Source organism: Egretta garzetta, unplaced genomic scaffold, assembly GCF_000687185.1.
Source record: "Egretta garzetta isolate BGI_Z169 unplaced genomic scaffold, ASM68718v1 scaffold118, whole genome shotgun sequence".
NCBI classification, from domain to species: Eukaryota; Metazoa; Chordata; class Aves; order Pelecaniformes; family Ardeidae; genus Egretta; species Egretta garzetta.
The window spans coordinates 3,786,353-3,806,583 of record NW_009260484.1 but is presented as its reverse complement, the minus strand read 5'-3'; the positions used below and the strand labels follow the sequence as shown (position 1 = coordinate 3,806,583).

Genomic DNA, 20,231 nt, shown 5'->3' with positions numbered 1-20,231 from the left:
CGTTTTTTTTAACACCTTCATTTTTATTCTTTTAATGTATTTTTAGCTAAAAGCATAAGAAGAAGTAGCAATAAAACTAATTATATAAAAGCAGTCATGTCAACTGTTGCTTCCCTGACTGTGTGGATATAGTGCTGTGTGCAGAAAGCACTTCATGAAATTTCTGCCCTGTGGAGTGCCTAAATGGGAAGCTGTTCAGATGAACATGAAGAAATGTGAGATGTGATGATAGAGCACACATAATAGAGCACACATGTAACTCTTTGAGTTCCTAAAGGTATTTTTTCTCTTTTCCCCCAGATTCATCATTTTTGCACTTCCACGAATCGGATTGTGACATAGGAGGGTCTTCAACTTGTGAATCTGTGCTTTCTTTCAACACAGAAAAAATTCTGGTATGCTGTCAAGAATATAATGTACAAAACAATTTTAATAGATTGTTGAAGTCACAGATCACTTCAGCTGCATAACCAGTTAGAATGAAGTTCAGGCAAATAACTACAAATAGAAACTATTAATCAGTAGGCATAGGTCCCCAAAAGGCTTGAGTCCGAATGAGCTCAAGTTGCTCATGAAAGTATGATTTCATAATACTTCATCATGAGTCTCTGGGGCTGTCAGAAGTTTCAACTAATCAAAGCTGATGTTTCCACTGAAGGCTAACCTTCACCTGGATTAGTTTATGAATTCTTTTTTTATTTTTAGGGGTGCAGGGGCTATGGCTGACAAAGGAGAAGGTGCGTTAGTTTTTACCCAGATTAACTACCTGAGGAGGTTTGCCACAAAATGCGTTTAAGAGTAGGAGCGATAACTTGCAATCGCTACAGAAAAAACATTATGCACAGATGATAGAGGCTTCAGACCATATTTCACTAGCTGTAATACAGACATGTAGTGTGGAGAATATTCTAACAAAAGAAGCGTATCTCTTGGTAGAGACACTTCAAGAGGATTATTTTGGAATCTGGGTTTTCTTGCAATACTACCATTAACCTCTTGATCTTGAACAAATACAATGTTCAGTTTACATCAGAACACAGGTTTGATGTTATTTCTTCAGTCCAGTAGAGTCACAGATACTGAAAATTTTCAAATAATTGACATGGGAATATACAAAGAAGCCTTGGCAAATTTGTAGATATTATTTGCTATGTGGGAGTGTAGAAACAATATTCTAATTTGAAGCAACTTCTCCAAAGGTGGCATTTGGAAATAAAACTACTCTACTGCAAATCTACCAAGCCAATTATTTAACTTGAATGTTCTCCTTAGACATTGCTTCATCAGATATTGGTCAGATCTTCTGTCTAGTCTAGTCTAGCATTACCAGCTATTCTTTCTAAGGCAGTGAAATGTATATTAGTTTGTTAGAAATTTCACTGTTACAAAAAAAAAAAATCACTTTGAAGAGGGCAACAATTCAACCTATCGGGAGTTGGTGCTGTGATGAAAATTCGTCTCATTTCTTGAAGGCAGAATGACTCACAGTTTTTGCATGTAGAGCTGCAGGATGTCAAACCTATAACTGGATTCAGAGAATTTGTTGAAGAAGTGTGAATCCCCTTCCTCCCCCACCATAGGAACCAAATGCTATTCTGTTATTCTACGATAACAGAAGAGACGAAGTAGATGAGCTTATTTTCCAGTACCCAGCATGGAATCTTGCTATATGTTATCTTTTGTGCGCAGACAAAGAAGTATAGGCCTTTTTTGTAAATCCACCAAGGAGGAGGTTGTACTTCAGTAAAAATTATTTTTTTCTAATGTTAAAAAACAGTTACAGAATAATAATGTTTTGCAGAGTTGAATATGAAGATCACTTTCGGAAGTAGATTTTCCTGGAAGTTACCTGAAGGTCACTGATGTTATAAAAAGGTTGTGTTTGGAAATGTGTGATTTGTAAAGATATGTGGTCTGCAGTTTAGATTTAGTTTCCTAATTGGTATATCTGTTGAACCCTGCTCATTCTTGTGCTGTTTTTAATGACTTTTTTTTTAATGCGGGAAAGAACTTTTCCATTCTGTTACTGTAGGTGCAGCAGTAGGTGGAGTAATAATTCTCAGAATGTTATAGCGTAATGTAGAGCTCATACATGATCTCTACTCTTGGTAAAAACAAGGTTTGTAAAATCTGACCGGCTAATTATTCATACCCTCCACAGTACTCAAGTTTTTAGAGTAGACCGAACTTTCTTCTCATTCCTAAGCTTATTAGATGAACAGGGCAGAAACTCTGCAATGGCATTTGGCCAGTTACTTTTGCTCTTTGTCACAGCGTTGAAATCTGTGTAGTGGACACAAGTAACGAGGCTTCTTCTGATTAAACAAGCCAAAAAAAGTGGAAGAGAGGAAGACAAAGTGCAGTCCTTTCAACAGAGGAGATGTTGAGTTAAATATGTTCTCTGAAATTTAAGGTGTTTAACTGCCTTCTCTGAAGTAAAAGATGTACATACGTGTTGCTTAGCTGAAGCAAAAGAAGAGAACTGAGCAGCGAGAGAACATATTTTTTCCCCTTCTTGCTTCCTAAAACAGTTTGGAAGGCCTATTAATTACAGGAGTATTTTGGTTTTTTTCCTAACATAAACTGTTCTGGTAGGCTTACAGCTGTCTATAGAAAATACTTGTGAAAATGAAGGAAGTGGAGTATTTCTATATTTCTGAGGGGTTGTCTTTGGCAGTGTTGGTTTCTGTAGGCACATTATTTGGCCAACAGAGATCTTGGATGAGGCTACAATTGGCTGAACAAAGTCTATAAAGGACAGAAAGTTATTGTTAAAAGGGCAGCTTTTTTTCTTTAGTATGGCACTGTTAAGTTAAACTTGTCCTTATTGCTGGAGCGATGTTCTTTTCAGTGTTATACTCTTCTGTAGTACCCTTCCCTTTGCAGGAGACAAAGGAATAATTAAAGGGGGTAAACAGTATAAATTTTCCTGTGGAGTAGCATATGTCTTAGAAACACTTTCAAAACTTCATGTTAAGCTGATGTAATATAGAAACATCAGCTGCTGGTAACATGCTGACAATGTCCTTTTATCTGAAAGGTTTGGTTAGCCTTACGTTAGAGAGGAGAACAGCATCACTTGACTGAAGAGCAGTTTTTCGATCTGTGGAAGACTAGGAATTAATTTGTTTTCAGTTACCTTCAAGCAATCATATTAGTCTTAACTTTTTGATCTAAGGCATTCTCTTAAGGATTTAAGGCGTGGGTTTTCTATTAAATTCTTTACTGTTTTTTGCTGAACACTTAAAAAAACATGATGTTTTACAGAGTCAAGCGAAGTTGCTTGCAGAGCAAAAACGGTTTCCATTTGCTACGGACAATGACAACACAAATGAAGAATTGGGTAAGATGCCTTATATAAGGTTTGTGCAGGTGAATTACATGCTAATTATTAGCTCTGAATGTTTTGAAACTAAACTAATGATTCCTTAGTGATGCATTATTAGTGTTCCTAATAAGCCTGAAAATACAGTGAGTTTTCTCTGGTCATACAGAAAAAAATTCCCTCTTCCTAAAAATCTTTTCTGCTTTGCTCACTAGAATTTTTCACGATGTCTGCTTAAGCAGGTGTTCAAAAAGCATTTTGATTAAATGCTATTAAACAGTCTCAGCTACTTCCTGCTTCCCTTTTTCTGTCATTATTGGTGTCTAAAACTATTCAAACATCCAGAAAATTTTACCAATGGAATATGCTTTCTATCAAGCATAGATCTTGGATCTGTCTTCCCCTCTCAACACACTCTTCCCATCAACACTTACAGGCAGCAGGAAGGCTTTCTGAATTGTGTCCTTGTACAGGCTGCTACTTGATGTCTTTTCCAAGCATACTCAGCACAAAAAATGGAGGCATTTCAAATAAAGCAACAGGAAATACTTTTCTCAAAGGACTTGAGGAAGGAGTTACTTGCACTGCTTCTCCAAACTGGTATCCTCTATAGGAAGCAGAGGTATTATGAGGCAGCAAAGAGATTGTTGAGGATGTATGTCAAGGAAGGCAGCAGACTGTCTTTTATACAAGAACAAAGGCAGAACAAGGCTTTACTCATAAGCGGTCTAATGCAATTAAAACAATCAAGTAGTTTTTTTGTTAACATAATTTCTGCCTTCATGGATTTATCCAGGAAAATTTGGGGACTTAATGTTTTTCTCATATTCCTAGTATACCTAACTATGTTCATAGAATCCTGCAGGGAATACTGAACTTCCATCCAGCAGAAAATATTTGATGCTTTTAGTATCTACTCTGTAGACTTGGAAGACTATGCCAGAAGGTCCCTGTCCTCATGGTTGGCCTATAGGTTGGCACCTACCTACCCACTTTATTTCAAGTATGTCATGGTGTGAGGAGGCTGGGTCCTTCTTGTTTGTGTGTGTTACTTTTGGCTGTTCTGAGGAAAAGTAGCGTGTAATGTGTGGGGTATTCTGAGGCAATGTTGGTACCCAAATACTTGGGCTAATGGACCATTGTTAATGCTTAGATTTTTCATACTAAAGTACTTACTTGTATTTTTGTAGTATGTAAAGATTAAAACATTCATTGAAGAGATAAAATTTTAAAAGCTGATACTGTATCAGCTACTAGTGGCCAATCACTTGCCATAGTTTTGCAGACATAATCTACAACCTCCTGTGTTTTGCCAAGAGTCTTGGATAAACAAAATAAACTCATTATCAGCAAGACAATGAGTCTTCATTATCTTGCTTCCTCCACTTTTTTCCCTTAATACTGGCATGGCTGTGTTGACTTTATTTTACAAGCCAGCTGTTCTGGGATTGGAACCGTAAAGACGATACTAAGAACTGTGTAGTCTTGGAGGAGGAAAATTCAAGACCTCTTCAACCTGTCCTTCACTGCCAATTTTCTTTCCTTTTTTGGTAATGCTATGTATTTGTACCAAGTGAAGCTTTTTATGTAGTGAGTAAAAAGCTTATATTGCACACAAATACTTCCTTCTGCGTAATAGAAATGCTCAAAGAATGAGGCAAGCTCTGGATTAAATACATTCTTATTTCTCTTTCATCTAACTTTTTTCCTCCTTTAATGAACAGTACTTAGCAACACTGCCAAAACAATGTGGCTCTGCCTGCATGAAAGATAAATGTCTGTCTCCTGTTAAAAATGCCTTTGTTCTAACTGGCTTATTTGTCTCTTCTCATGTTTGAATAAATAATTAAGCCAACAGGCACCTCTTCCATTCTGTTGGGATGACTTCTAAAACTCAATAGAAGTATGGGGAAAGGTGAATTCCCACTCTTAGTTCCACTGTCAGCCATTCATGTGAACTGCCTGGGGAAAAGTTGTACTTTTAACTTTCATAGCTCTGGTCTGCAAGATACTTGGTTTTAGGGGCAGTGTAGACAGAACTTAGTCTAGAGTTAAGAACTGTGAGAGATTAAAACCTGTGAAATGAAACAGTCTTGAGATATTCAGCTGTCAGAACTGAACTTCAGTCATGCAAGCACAACCACAGCTTTGCAGTCTTGTGACTTGACTGTATTTTTATATCTTGTGGAGATTACAGGAACATGTTTCTAAAACAGTGGTCTGTTTCTTTTTCAAACACTTGGCTTCTGCTCCAAAGCAGGGGATACGCAAGAACCTTAAAGCTTTTCATAATTTTAACACAGGTATGGATTCTGTAGTTTTCCAGTCTCGTTTTCGTAAATAATGGAATCACTTTAGTTGAGGTTTGTCTAGATAATTCAAATGAAGAAAAAACTTACTATGAGCTAGTAAAGTTTAGCCAAACGTGTACAAATGAGTACAATCAGATGTTCTCTAATGGAATTATCAAAAAAGTTAACCAGACTCACTTATAATTGAGAAAGCAGCTAGGGCTACTAAGTGGGATCATGGTACCTTTCCTGGTCTTAAGCACTTTAGAAGCAATCATGGACCCTTTCATGAACAACTTGTAAGAAGGACAGAAAAAACCCTGAACAAACCATAAAACCCAAAAATAATTCTGATGAGCACAGTAGGAGCTGAATAATTAAAGAATGGTAGGTGGTGGTTGAGGGAAGTCATTTCAGTGGCAGTTCAGAAATCATTTGACTACTTAAATCTTCAGTGCAATGTAGGAACTTGTATTAAATAAAACCAAGTTGTAAACTGTATTAAAAAAATTGGATTATTTTTGCTGGTTTACTTACATTTGCCATTTTTTGTTAGCAATTGCTTATGTGTTGATTGGCAACGGCTTGTATGATGAAGCCATACGACATTTCTCAACAATGCTGCAGGTAAGTTTTCTGTTTGGACCCCTAAAAAACTCACTTTATGAAATTTACTAAAACAAACATTCATTTAAGGATTTTAAAATGAGAGTAATTATTTTATTGTTTGTTCACTTTTTCCCATCCAAACATAAGCATACTTTTAAAATCAGGTGATTTAGTATCTTAGTTATTTGGTGAGTCCTTTTTATGGCACTTTGACAAAAAAAAAAAAAGCATCTTCAGAAACCTGACCTGTGCAAAACTGAAGTTCCTTTAACTGCCCTTCTAATGTGTAGGCTGAGATATTTTAATGTGGTTTTGCTTGCGCAACTGTTAGCCTATTGCCAGTAACATCAGAAAAAAAAAACCTGGTAGAGATCACTTCTTGTTAGTGGCAAGTACCACATGGCTTTCATGATGATAAATGATTTAGTGTGCTGGGTTTATCCTCCTTCTTCAGTGCTAAGCATTTGATGAGTTCAGTATATATGTAAAATGTAACTAATACTTCAACGGTTTTTTTTTTTTTTTTGTTCTAACCAAGGTAAAAAATTCAGAATCTTCTTCCATGAAGTAGAAGGTAGCCACTTTTAAAACAAAGCCAATCCCAACAGTTTAGAAGCTTCACCTGAAGCTGATTTCCAATTACTGTATTTTTATGGCTAAGAACCTGGTACTACCCAGAAGCATGGACCTGCTTTTTGATCTAAACTGGTTGTAGTACACAAATGCAAGTAAAACTTCAAATACTAGCATGTGGTATTTTTTTTAACTCATATGTCATATGGCTTGTGCTTAAATTGAGTGAAAGTGTGGCAATTTAATGAATTATTCCAGGCAATTTATCAGAGGACCAGAATGGTTATTCTTGGAATGATTTTTTTTTCCCCCCAATGAAAAATCCTGCTTCAAAACCCACCAGACTTACATAATATTTCCTGCCTTCTCTTTTTTAAGAAGGAAACAATATAAATAATATAAATACAAATAATATAATATAAAAGGTGAAGATAACCACTTTACAGCCTTTCTTATGATTGTTCACTCTGTCTTCCATAAAGCAATTTTAAATACATATAAAGTGAATATTAAAACATTTAACAGAACAAAACAGCCTTGCTTAGCGGCTGTATTAAAAGTAGGGCAATTCCCTGAAGCTGACGTTGGCAGGTGTACACTTGGAATCAGCTCAGGTTTGGCCAGGTGCCAGCACCAGTGTGCCATGTATCTGTTGATTTGTCAATGAAAGAATGTGTTCCGTGGCGGTTGTCCCAGTTAAATGAGACCAGGCCTATGCTACGAGCTTTTGTAGCACAGCTGTGTTGGTTGCAGGTGTGAAGATGGCATGATTCCTGACTGGTTTTCAGGGAAACTGACTGCATAGGCATTGTTGTGTCAAGAAACCCAGTTTTGCTGTTGTAGTTCTTCAAATTTGGATGGGAAACCATTGCTGGAGTAAATAACATTGAACAAGAATTAGGTTCAGTATGTGAGATGCGTCACCTTAAGTGCCTGAGTTGGAAGGCCATGGACTTAAATCTAACCCAAGGAAGTTTGTTTTGAATTTTGCAGAACTATTTTGGCAGAATACCTCTAGATTTAGTTGCTGTCTGAATAGAGATTTCATCAGGATGTCACAATTCCCTGCTTCCTAATTTTAAATCTTAAATTATGAACAAAACGAGCTTTGAATGGCTGACTTGTCACTTCAGTGACACTAGACAAAATAAATCATATAATTACCAATAAGGTTACAAGTAATGAAGTTTGGACAACAAAGTATACTAATGTGTACACAGCTTCTGACAGGCAGTCACTGACAGTATAACTGCACCCTTTAGCTCATTTTCCAGACAAATAATCCAGAACAATTCCAGTAATTTGAACTGGAAGTTGTGAGTATGAGTATATGAAAGTGTGGACTGTATACAATCAATTTCTTTGCCTGCCAACTGTGATTGTTCATTGCTTACTACTTAAGATCAGCAAGAATTAAATGCATATTGAAGAAAGATACCGTAAAAAAAAAAAGCCAAACACAACTGATTATTGTATTCATTTTTAATCTTAACAGGAAGAACCAGAGCTGGTTAGTGCAATTTATGGGCGAGGGATAGCGTATGGAAAAAAAGGACTACATGTGAGTAGAAAATTACTTAAATTAATATCTGACTGAATTCTTTGAATCCAAACTATAAGAAGGTCTGTAACAGGAGGAGCTAGACTGACTAGAACTTGATAGGTACATCCCAAACTCTTTGTGCTGTGTCACTGTAATGATGTGTCCGTCCCTTGGTAGGTGCTCCATAACATAGAGGGATCTAGTGGATCATACGGCTTAAGCCATGGGCACATTTGCTGTGTGGGACTGTGGAAGTAAAACAGCATGAAGTAAGGGTGCTCAAGGAGAATATAGGCACAATTGTGAGTGGTGGATAGTAAGGCTGGGAGCCACAGCCACCTAAAAGAGTTGTCTGATAAGCTAACAGACAATATCTTGCCTCTGAGAGGCAGGTTTATGACGTCCCACTGAATTTGTCTCCACATCCTGTCTGTATTTGGAAACAAAAAAGTCTTCTATTGCAACTTGGAAACATTGTCAACTCTTGCAATCCAGTAGGCTTTATATTGCCTCTTGATTGCCTATGCCTCTTGATACGTACATCTTGAATTTGTTCCAAAGATTTCGAAGTTAAATCACAGTTACAGCTGACTGCTCAAACAATTTCCTGAGCAAAAATAAGTTTAAAAGTAGACTATGGTCCTTGTAGTTTGAGTAGGTGGCCTGTTGAATCATGAATGAATGTTTGCTGGAATTCCAGAAGAAAAAAATAGTTGAATAGCTCCTTGAAATTTCCTTTGTGCAGAATATTTAATTCTTCAGTGGTTCTGACAGGAGCTCGCATGTTTTTAACACCAGCATGAATTTTTTCAGTTCGGCTAGATGTTGAGACATCTTCACTTCATAAAAGTTGCTGTGAGCAACAGTTTCAAGACAGAAAGATGATGTTAAGCACATGAAAAATGTCTTTGCATTGAAAAAGATCAATGAAATCTAATACAGAACTTGCTATATAACCAGTTTTGATTTTTTTCTTTCCAATTAAGTAACTGCTTCCATCCTACAATTTATTGAGAACAATATAAAAATTCAGATAGGCAAGATACTGATGGCATCAATCCATTCACCAGTACTACTTGGATTAAGTTACAGACAGTACTGATGAAAATACTGGTGGGTGAGAGTTATGTGTGTGTGTTGGAGTTCATGTGGGAGCTTGAGCCAGCTTTGCTGCCAAGAAAGGTACCTGTAGAGCTGTAAATCTAATGTTTATTTATTCACAGAGTTGTATTAATAAATTATTAGAGGTACAGCACAAAGATGATGTGTACAAGCAAAATTTTTCTTGTTTATAGCACATAGGTTGTGGTTTCTTTTTCAGCTATTTGTAGAATACTTCATCTTAATGTTCTTAGCAAAGGTGTGAAAGGCTTTCAATGTAAACTGATGTGCCACCAGGAACTTAGCCAATCTAGTTGTCCTTGACTCTTCAGGGTGTATTACTCATAAGTATGCATAGCTGCTCACCTTGTTTATTTTTCTCCTTTTCAGGATATGAAAAATGCTGAACTTGCTCTGTTTGAGCTGAGTAGGGTGATTAGTCTAGAACCAGATCATCCTGAAGTATTCGAACAGCGAGCAGAAGTGAGCATATTTTTGTCTCCTCTCAGATTTAGAGAAGTTGCAATTATACAGTGTTTTCAAGTATTTCTTCACTGATTTAATGACTAAACCTCTTATTAGTGTTTTTCTGTGAACGTTCCTCCTTTCTTTTAAAATACACATATTTGCTCTCAGTGTGATTTGTAGAATGTTTATTTTAAAATGAAGCATACACCATGTAGAGTTACTATAGCCAGTAGAGTAGCATATATTATGTTTAAGTATTTTTTGACATACTGTATAGCAAGATCGTGTGTGGTTTGGTTTGGTGGGGTGTTTTTTTTTTTTTTTAATATAATGAATCAAAATATCACTTGAACCTTACTGTTTGCACTTAGTTTCACCTTAGTAAGTTATTGTTAGGACTAGTTGGTAAAATGCCGGACTTGTAAAGAATGAGTTTTTAATAAAATATTTTTGTTTTATATTCATACATACAGGTTAAATATCATTCAGATACACAGATATTTTTCATTTTGAAAATCATGTTTTGTTTCGCCAGTTAAATTACAGAAAATGGATTTCAAGAAGCAGCTTTGTAGAGTAATCAAAAGCATAAATATTTATTAAATTCTGCATACTGTATAATGATAAGTGCCATAATATGAAATTGTAATTCACAATTTTCATGTTTGTAATGATTTGTTAATACATGTGTTAATAATCTTGATCTAAAAATGGGAAAGGCATTCAGATAATTGGAAGATAGACCATTTTCCGTTGGGGGAATATTTTGTCAAAATAAAAAGGTTATGAGAGTACTTTAATTACATTTTCAGTTGAATGTGTTGAAATAACTTGAAATAGTGTATTTTCCATTGGCTGAGTTTTATTCCATTTATTCCATTTTATTTGGAATACTGGGTTTCTGCAAATGTTATTGGTGATGGGTGTGTACACTGATTTTTTTTTTTTTTTTTTTTTTTTTGAGAAAAATGCTTTCAGATTTTCTGTTTGATAGGGGTTTAAAAGCAGTAAGTGCTGACATTTATACTAGAACTTTCCAGCCTGTTCTAGCAAATACAGTTACTCTGTTACAGCTGAACATGAAAAAGAATTAATCTTCATATTTCTAAAACAAATCTCTTCAGCCTGTTTGCTCTAAATTATATTTTTGTTTTATACTCTTAGATATTGTCCCCACTAGGACGAATCAGTGAAGCGTTATCTGATCTCACCAAAGCTATTCAGCTACAACCATCAGCACGTCTCTACAGGCACAGAGGTACCCTTTACTTCATATCTGAGGTCAGTGGATTTCGGGGATTCTGATTTTGGTTGTGTAGATGTTGTTGATCCTTTTGTGGTTGTTGTTTGTGCCTGTTGTTACTTTTGTTCGAGAACTTATTTCATGTTTAAATTAAAAAACAAAACAACAGCAAAAGCCCTGATTTTCCTGTAGTTGACTTTCTGACAGTTCAGAGGTATTTTTCAAGTATTTCATTTGCATATCTATTTAATGCACAGAATCGGAGAGCAAGTACCTTGCATGCATGTCTCAGATTGTTTTGTGTGTTAGAGGAGCAGGGTATGGATGAAGAATGTGATGATTTATAACCTGCAGCTGCATTTAAGTAGTATTGTTAAATGCCGGTCTAAAAAGGAAGACAGTTATGGCCAAGGCATTAACTCTGCCCTATATACTTAAAAAAAAACCCACACCACACAACAACCAAACAAAAAAGCCCTACAAAAATGCTAACATCCTATTTTCCTTTGTCATCTGTGTGTGTTGTTCTTACACTTTAATGTAAAACAAGTAACTTTATCTTCAAAGATTGTGTGAATACTAAATAGCTGATTTCCCATGTTATTCTTCTTATTTCACTCTTGTTTGTTTCCAGCTATTTTTCCACTTGCTTTATTATGTTTTTATATAGCACTTGCTGTAAAAGTTGGAAGTGTATTGTGCATTCCTTATTTGATATTCTGACTGGCAGTTGACAATTGTTGCTGCTTAGCCCTGAGACTGATACCGTATATTAAACAAAATCAGTAGTTTACTTTTATGAAAATAAAACTATGTATTCCTCTTTATTTGTATGGTGTTCTCTCTGTCGTCTAAAATCTACTTTATTACAGGATTATGCAACAGCCCATGAAGATTTTCAGCACTCGTTGGAACTGAACAAAAACCAGCCTATAGCTATGCTTTATAAAGGCTTAACCTTTTTTCACAGAGGACTTTTGAAGGTAAAGCTATGTTAAATAACAGCTCATGTAGAACAATACCCTCTATTTGATGTTGCTTCTGTAAAATAGTAGAAATATTGGGGATTACTATACGTATTTTCTCTCAAATAAGGAAGACTTTAAGGCAAAAGAGTGCAAGCAAAATGAAAAGGTGCCATTGCTGACTGTAATACTTCATGGTATGACATGTAAATACTGTTGGATCTTGGTAAATTGGTGATGACTGATGTGGTTATTGAGTGCTTTGAAAGATTTTTGTATTTGGTGCCTCTGCTAATATCTGTATGGTTATATTCAAAATTTCTTTCCATGAAACGGAGACTCCCTAGGTTTTGTGAAGGGGAAAGGGATGAAGAGGAAAATAGCTTTAAATTCTTCCTCAAATGAGCTAGAAGGTGATCAAGGAAACTGCTGATAAGAGAGCCCTGCATTTGTGCATGTGTATTTTGGTTGTATGTTGATTCTGAAATGCTCATAAGTTTAGGGAACATAGTTGCTCCTCAGATTCTAAAATCGGCAGGGAAGTAAGTTCTTCCTGTGCTTTTTTAATGTTTCACCATTTTCTGATTCAAAACTTACCTATGTTTTAGGTGTAGTAATATTGCACCTGTCTCTTGCTTGTGAAGTATGTAGAGATACTGCTGTAGTTTTTCTGAGGGGAGAGGAATTAGACACGTTGTTTGAAATCCTCAGTTTGAAAAGTGAGGATGCAACTGTGTGATTCCTAAATTCCAACAGAGTGGAAGCTTTTTTTAACCTCTGCTGAAAGCTTGGGTTTCATTAAGGGTTGTATGAAGAAATTCTGACAGAACCTGGAGACAACCAAGGACTCCTGAGTTTCAGCCCAGTGTCTTTCATAGGCAATCACTGTATGTTTTCGGGGTCTTTTTTGGTTTGGTTGGTTGGGGTTTGTTTATTTTTTCCTTTTTTTCAGCAAACAGGCTACTTCTCCATTTTCTTCATACCCAAGCTGGTATTTTTTTCCACACTCTTAGTGTACGCTGTGAGAACTTCAGGCTGACATAGTACTTGCTGTCTGTATCATACTGCAGTCAAATGAGTTACTTGCAAATAGTAGTCTGATTGAATTTCTGATTTTTGGTGTACACAGCAGAAAGCCCAGAAAGTGACAGTGGAAAAATCTAACTGACAAGGATAAATAATGTCTCAATTTACAAAATAGAAGCAATGTTTTCTTCTTTCTGATATGCAGATTAACACATTTCTGTACCACCACCTCTTTTCCCCCAATTTCTTTTCTCAGAGGAAGTGTCTTCCTTCTCTAATATTCAAGTTCTGAGACATTGTGACTGAGTGGCCTTCCATCCCCATGTGTATCTTAGCTTCCAGTCAGGTTCAGTCTGCCTCTTAAAGGAAAGCTATACATGGCATCTGTTAGGTTTTATTAGGCTTGCTGAAAACTTGAGATTTGGGGTGACGGTGGCAGACTGCTCATTTCTGAGTGAAAGTAGATTGTTGCTTTTGGATAATTGCTTTTGGGAATAATCTTCTTGGATTTAAAACCTATCTAGAGGACATGAGCCTAACAGTAATGGTAGGTGATTATCTTATGTTCTTGTTCAGTAGGTACTTTTGTGCATGTTGTAGTGCTCAGAATGTATTTGATAGTTTTTCTGAATAAGAAACTCTAAATTGACTGAAGATACTAATGATTCTTTCCTTACAGCATTTAATTTCTTGCACTATAGACTTCAAGATAGTTTTCAGGCATTCCTTCATAATATAAAGTAGTTGATTATCCCATCCTTGAGTCTAAGTCTCAGTACTGCATTTGCCAATTTATATAGCCAGTCCAGTTTAAAAACCTGAGTTCTTAATCAAATCCTTTGAAAAGGAAGATTTGTTTGAACATATGCATATAATTATTTTTAGCTATTTTATTTTTATTGCACTGTATACCTCACAGCTGCAGTACATGCTATTCTGTGAAGATGATCACTTACTCTGTAGTCCCTCAAGAGAGTGCTTGCTAACTCTGCAAATAGCGCAGAGCACAATAAAACAAGGAAAGGCAGAGTTCAGATTTGAAGGAGTCTTTTGGACTGCAAAAATTGAGGTGTATTATGAATGAAGAAGGAATACTGTAAAGAAAGACTGCTTTGCCTTAGGGACCAGACTGAGCTTTGAGAGCAAACTCTGAAGGGATTTCATCTCTGAGTTTTAATAAAATGCTAAAAAAAAAATAAAAAATCACTCATTCCCATAGCATATTAGACAAAGGAATTCCAGGTAAATCTGTCATTTCTGTAAAGAATGTTGCATAGTTTGTTATATGATGATTCTTATGCTATAGATTTTGTAATAAATTCATGCCTTCTTTTTTCCTTCTAAAGGTTTTGACAAATAACTGTAAATCCATGGCTAGTAACTACTGAGGATGCTAAAATTAAATGAATGCAGTAAGTGACAGATTTTTCTGTTGGTGCCTTTCTGTAGGAAGCCATTGAGTCATTCAAAGAAGCTCTGAAGCAGAAAGCAGACTTCATAGATGCATATAAAAGTCTGGGACAAGCCTACAGGTAATTGCATTCAGAAATATTTTTAAAGTTAGTTTTCTATCTGATTGTGTTCTTTAAAATGCACTCTTTAAGTTTTACATTTGTTACAAAACTGTGCAGTATCATCTGTGTATTTGGTAGCTCCTACAGCCAGTATGGCTGTATCAGGATATCTTCAATATAAAAAATATCTAGGTTTGCTTTGTATTTTTAATTCAGTCTCCAGTAGCTTTTTGAGTCTCCCAGGCTCAAAGGTTAGGTAAATGGCGGTTTTCAGTAAGATGAGTTGTAGGTAAGCTAAATGATTTTTAAATGATGGAAATGTTTAATATGGGCTGTTGATTTACATGCTCATTAGTTGGCATCTGAGATTACTGTGCTACTTAAATTTATGAAAAACTTATTGCATAGTGCATATCATTTGATAGAACTGCTAGATCGTATATTAATTATTTTCTCACCAAAGAGATTTACAGTTCTGAGAATTCAGCTAATTCCTGTTTAGGGTATTTTTAATACAGACATGTAGTTTCTTACCTATTGATCAAATAAAAAAAAAGCAATCTCTATTTAGTAAGGTAACTAGTACCTTTTTTCTTTTTTTAATTTACATTTAAAGATAAAATGATTTAATTTACAGTTCAATAAAACGTATTACTTTAAAGGTGGTCTGCAGATAATTACTGAGGGGGAAAGTACATGTAGCTTGCACATAACAAGACAAGAGCATAACATAGTCAGCAACTGAATATCTCTGCCCATTATAGTTCTTTTCCCAACCTGCTGTGTCCTGTCAGCTTTTTATTTCCTGTTTTACATTTTTATTTTTGGAAAGCACTGATCTACAGCATAGATGCTGCTGCAACATAAATGGCTTTTGTGTAGCCATTTTTTAATGTTTAAGTTGGGTAGGGTTGGTGTGAAAGCATTACATGATCACGTACTGTTTTTCTTCAGGCTTTATGCTTCCTTCAACATACAGAACATGCAGTATTCTCTGAAGGCAGTGTCAATTAATTTTTCTTTTTTGTTATTTTTTGCTTTGTGGACTTGTTCCTTATTTACCACAGGATCTAAATTCTGAACTCAGTGTAGAATCACGAATTTTCTCGTGAGTTTTTGTATGGTACTTGCTGTTGTGGTGTGTAAATAATTTCAAGGTGATAAATAACAGTCAGTAATTTAGCCTGGAAGATGGGCAGTTGCCTTCTTACATTTCCAATAAGTGCTTTAACTTTTCCATTTTGTATTTGCATGTGGGACTGCCTCTCTAATTGATCAGCTGTTCGACACTGTGCCCAAGAAACCTTAATCTGAAGAGGTTTTTATTTTGAGGAAGAGAAAAAAGCAAGCCTTAAAATGTGTCATTTTGCACTGCATTGTTGTTTTACAAAGCAAAAAATCACTTAACCAGAGTCTTCCTAATAAGCTTAAATTTGTTGCTTTTATTCCCTCTCACTATCCCCTATCTACCTATTCTTTTTTTTAAGAACTTAACACACAAATTACATTTACTGTTGACTCTTCTACATGCTCAGCAGTTAGAGAAGGCCAGAAGCTGAATAGAATATTGTTTATAACTGAGGACACTAACTAGTAACCAACTAGTCTGAATTACTTTCCCATGAACACTCAGTTCTTCAAACAGGCAGAAACAATAATCTCATTTCTCCGGGGCACTGTTAACTTCAGCTATAAAATTCTTCTTTCTTTCTAAAACCTTGTATTCTAAGTTCACGCTTGCTTTCTTCTGCATCAAATAAGTTTCAAATACAATGCTTAAAAATACCTTTTAAAGAATTTTTTTTATAGTGGTAGTAGTCAATTCTTAGTCTGATTTGTCCTTCTGTACAATATGACTTGAAGCAGGAATCAATAGGTAAAATGCTTTAAATCTAGTGACTTCAGTGTTCGTGCTTTTATTTGAAACTGAAGAGCTGTGGTTAATCACTGCTCTGTCTAAAAATTCTTTTTGGCAAATGTATTTAAAACTAGTAAATCTTGTTTGGTTTTTTTTCTAGCTCTTCTTTGCATTAATTTCATCTAATGTAATTTGATGTGGAAAGAATTTAATGATCTTAAACTTAAAAAATCAGTGTACTGGGTAAAAAAACTGAAGAAAAATTGTGTACTACTTCTGTTCTAATTTTCATGATAGTTTCTTCGTGGCTATTTTTACTAAAAGCTGTCCTGCACACGAAGTAATTCCAGTCAATACATTTTCAATACATTGAAAGTTTCAGCTTTCAAACACCAAATGCATTCTTCTTATTCAGTTTGTAAGTAGTTAGTATGTTTTTAAAAACTTGTTTATATTCAGAAGTTAAAAAGACCTGTGATAGATAGTGTTTGCCAAGAATGCTTTCTGTGGAAGTTTTGTTTCTTTTAGTTTCTGAAGAAATATCATAGGTATGTTGTTTTTATGATTTATGTCTGCTGAGGATTGTGAAGATTTGTGGTCTTGCGGGGTTGTATTTCAGAGTACATGTTTCTGGGAGTGAGAAACTCTGTGCAGCTGTTTTGTTTTTACCACTGAAGAACAGTTGCAGAATTACTGCTTTTGTTCCTCTTCAGTGATATCCCCTTTGGTCGCATTAAAACAACTTTTAACAAGTAATTTTTTTGTCACTGTTGCTGTCTGTGTTCTTCAATTCCCACTTTATGGAATCGCCTAGAGAACTTGGCAACTTCGATGCTGCCACAGAGAGCTTCCAGAAGGCTTTGCTGCTAAATCAAAATCATGTTCAGACATTACAGCTCAAAGGAATGATGCTTTATCATCATGGTAGCTTAGATGAAGCACTAAAGAATTTTAAGGTAAGCAGGCCCTAAGTGAATACAAAATTAAAATGTTTTAACAAGGACTAGTCTTCAACAAGCACAACAAAATGGACGAATATCAGTTTTTCATCCTGAATGTGTATGTGCATTTGAACTGAAATAATTTTTTTGTGAAATCTGTCTTAAAAGATGTATAAAATCTTACAGTTTTTAAATTAAAAATGGAATTTTGCTAAAACGAACATACTTCCTCTGTTTGTTTTATGACTTTCTAAAACCAAGCTCTGCTTGAAATATTTTATCTGTTTTTTTTTTTTAAACTGGTAATTGTGTTCTTGCTAATATTTTAGTTTGGTTGAAACCTGAATTTTTTTTTCATATCTGACAGATGAAGGAATGTAGTCGTCTTTGTAATTTTGAGCTTAAAATAAGCATACAAAGTTCCAATACTTATGTGACTTTTCTGAGGTATTTTCTTTGTTTTGAAAAACTCGGAATATGTTGCAATTCATTGAGCTTGTAAAAATGTCCGTGTTTCCCCAGGTAAACAAAATCTTGCCTCTCTCCATTGGCTTTAAATAACGGCCTCATTTTATAGACAACAATCAAGGCATATTTTAATCATACATCCATATCCTTAAAACAGGGAATGGAATAAGATATGGAAATGATTACATCCCTTTCTGATTGAGTGTGTGCTTCTCCCAAGGAGAATGCTTTATGTGCATTATTACATATTCACCTTCCGTAACACAATTTGTAGGTCTTGGCATAACTGAAAAGATATTTCAACTTTTAAGATGGAGATGCTCTTCTAAAGACATGTAATTGCTAGAAGAATTGGAGCATTAATTTTTAAATGATAAATGTGAATTTGCTATGTGTTTAACATATAGTAAATAGTTGACTAACATAATGAATTGTACTGATGCATGAACTAGCGAAGGTATGGCTGGAAGAAATGGCGCAAATATATGTTGAACTAGCCAAAAATAACTTGTTACTAATATTGTCAGGAGTATGTTTTGTCTAATTTCATCCATCTAACGTTGAAACTTCTGTTGCGCTAATATTGTTAGAGCAAACATGATAGAACAATTAAAGTGTGATCAAAAGCATATTTGCACTGGCAGTTCCTCTTCCCCCCACCCACCTTAATGAAGCTGAAAATACTTTTTTTCTTATATTTGCTAGCAATTTAAGTGCTCAGCATCATTTGGAAGAAAATTGTGGTGGAATTGGATCTTAATAACCAGTAAATCTTTTCATAAGGTCTTCTGACCAAAAAGGTTAGTTTATTTGAAGATACTAGTTCTCTCTCTTAATTTATGGGTGCTTTATTCCTTTAATCTCCTAGAGATGTCTACAGCTAGAGCCGTACAATGAAGTATGCCAGTACATGAAAGGTCTCAGCCATGTTGCAATGGGACAGTTTTATGAAGGCATAAAAGCTCAGACTAAAGTTATGTTAAATGATCCACTACCGGGTCAGAAGGCCAGCCCAGAATATCTGAAAGTGAAATACCTCCGAGGTAAGTTGGAATTGTTTTTCTTTTTTTAATGTTCTTAAATCCTTCAAGACCCCTAAAAGTGCAAGCATGCTTGTAGTTATGGCCATTTTAAAGAAACCATCATACATTCTCATGAGCGCTGTCAAATATGTATGTTTAAAAAAATGCACACTGATTCTTACTTTTTCATACAGTTAAAAGCTAGGACCACAAATGAAATACATATTTCTGTATAATGGTAAAGAGTGTTGTGGTACTTAATTGAAACAGACTTATTTCTGTCTTGGAAATTAGCTAATAGCAAAATTAAATTATTCAAGAGTAATTGCTTATTAAAGTCATGTTGGATAACTGACAAACATATAATCTGTTTTTTGTTTTTATGTAATTACATAAGTAGGCTGATTATGCAAATGGTATTTAATTTAATTTTATTTTCCTCCAGAGTATTCTAGATACTTGCATGCGCATTTGGATACCCCTCTTACAGAGTATAATATTGATATAGATCTTCCTGGAAATTTCAAGGACCACTGGGCCAAAAATCTTCCTTTTCTCATAGAAAATTATGAAGAACAGCCAGGGTTACAGCCACATATAAAGTGAGTAACTTTTTTTTTTTTTTTTTATAAAGCCTACTCCAAATGTTTTTTTTTCAGTTTGACTTTTAAAAGTGCTATTCTGAGGCATTGGAACAGCATAAATGTTTAATACTATATGAAAGTGGAATTCCAAATCCTTTTCAAAATCATAGGGATTTGGTTTATCATGATGTGTTGGTTAAGCTTATAAAAGAGAAAGAATGAAACTTAGCATTATTTTCTTCACTTCTGTCTTCACATAATCAATAATACTCACATAATGTTGTTTCATATTCTATAGCCTTACTGATTAACTATTCTATTTCTTTTTTTTTCTTGCAGTAAACTTGAGATGCTCAGTGTAGTGTTATGTAGCACCCTTATTACAGTTTCTTATTGTGTTGTATTATAGTTTCTTATAGGTGTACTTTCCTAGATACTGTCCTAGATTTTTTTAATGGCAGTTGGGTTTTACTGAGAAGTAGTATTCTTTGGAGTAATTTAGACAACCAGTATTTTCGGAGGTGGGTGATTTCAGTTAACAAAGCGGGGCATCTATTAGAATAGGCTTCAAAAATATGTAGCTGAAGGAAAGATAGCAATTTCTCCTGCTGTAAACTAGCTTCTAGATATATTTTCACATATTCACTTTATCAATGTAAAAAATTGCAGAGTTAAAAATCTATGGCATTTGTGTATATGG

The 20,231-nt window shown here is 35.1% G+C and overlaps 1 protein-coding gene across 1 annotated transcript in view; it reads left to right on the top strand.

Annotated features, from left to right (window-relative positions):
* The first annotated feature begins 205 nt into the window (after positions 1-205).
* The window catches only part of TTC13 (tetratricopeptide repeat domain 13), a 38,204-nt gene continuing 18,178 nt past the window's right edge, over positions 206-20,231 (top strand). The window contains exons 1-12 of the mRNA XM_035899691.1: positions 206-215; positions 301-395; positions 3,268-3,343; positions 6,173-6,243; positions 8,294-8,359; positions 9,833-9,925; positions 11,075-11,191; positions 12,026-12,136; positions 14,594-14,676; positions 17,331-17,472; positions 18,794-18,968; positions 19,393-19,549. Of these exons, the coding sequence (XP_035755584.1) occupies positions 206-215; positions 301-395; positions 3,268-3,343; positions 6,173-6,243; positions 8,294-8,359; positions 9,833-9,925; positions 11,075-11,191; positions 12,026-12,136; positions 14,594-14,676; positions 17,331-17,472; positions 18,794-18,968; positions 19,393-19,549 (1,196 nt within the window). The remainder of the gene's footprint in view (positions 216-300; positions 396-3,267; positions 3,344-6,172; positions 6,244-8,293; positions 8,360-9,832; positions 9,926-11,074; positions 11,192-12,025; positions 12,137-14,593; positions 14,677-17,330; positions 17,473-18,793; positions 18,969-19,392; positions 19,550-20,231) is intronic.